At 59.4% G+C, this 633-nt stretch overlaps 1 protein-coding gene across 1 annotated transcript in view; it reads right to left on the bottom strand.

Annotated features, from left to right (window-relative positions):
• The window catches only part of LOC122191747 (cell wall protein SED1-like), a gene marked incomplete at its 3' end in the record, with an annotated part of 1,091 nt that extends 585 nt beyond the window's left edge, over positions 1-506 (bottom strand). The window contains exon 1 of the mRNA XM_042892138.1: positions 59-506. Coding sequence (XP_042748072.1) covers positions 59-506 — 448 coding nt within the window. The remainder of the gene's footprint in view (positions 1-58) is intronic.
• Positions 507-633: the final 127 nt, after the last annotated feature.

Genomic DNA, 633 nt, shown 5'->3' with positions numbered 1-633 from the left:
TAGGAAGACCCCAATCCCACCCCATGAAGACCCCAAAATGTCCCCAAAAGCCCCCCACCCGTGGTTGTGGGGACGGCGGTGCCTCCGGTCCTTCTGGTGCTCCGGGTGGTGACAGACGTCCTCCTCGTGGCGGTGGGGACAACGGTGGTGACATCGGTGGTGGCATCCGTGGTGCCATTGGTGGTGACAACAGTGGTGACAGCTGTGGTGACATCAGTGGTGACATCCATGGTGCCATTGGTGGTGACACCCGTGGGGACATCAGTGGTGACATCTGTGGTGCCATTGGTGGTGATGGTGGTGGTGACACCCGTGGTGCCATTGATGGTGACAACAGTGGTGACACCCGTGGTGACATCTGTGGTGCCATTGGTGGTGACATCTGTGGGGACAGCTGTGGTGATATCAGTGGTGACATCTGTGGTGACACCCATGGTGCCATTGGTGGTGACGTTGGTGGTGACAACAGTGGTGCCATTGGTGGCAACAGCGGTGGTGACACCCATGGTGACACCCGTGGTGCCATTGGTGGTGACAACAGTGGTGACACCCGTGGTGACATCCGTGGTGCCATCTGTGGCGCCATTGGTGGTGACATCTGTGGTGCCACCCCTGGTGCCATCGGTGGTGATG

Source organism: Lagopus leucura, unplaced genomic scaffold, assembly GCF_019238085.1.
Source record: "Lagopus leucura isolate 7727_CA_CO unplaced genomic scaffold, USGS_WTPT01 27951-0_obj-0_obj, whole genome shotgun sequence".
Taxonomy (NCBI): domain Eukaryota; kingdom Metazoa; phylum Chordata; class Aves; order Galliformes; family Phasianidae; genus Lagopus; species Lagopus leucura.
This window is presented reverse-complemented; position numbering and strand designations above follow the sequence as displayed.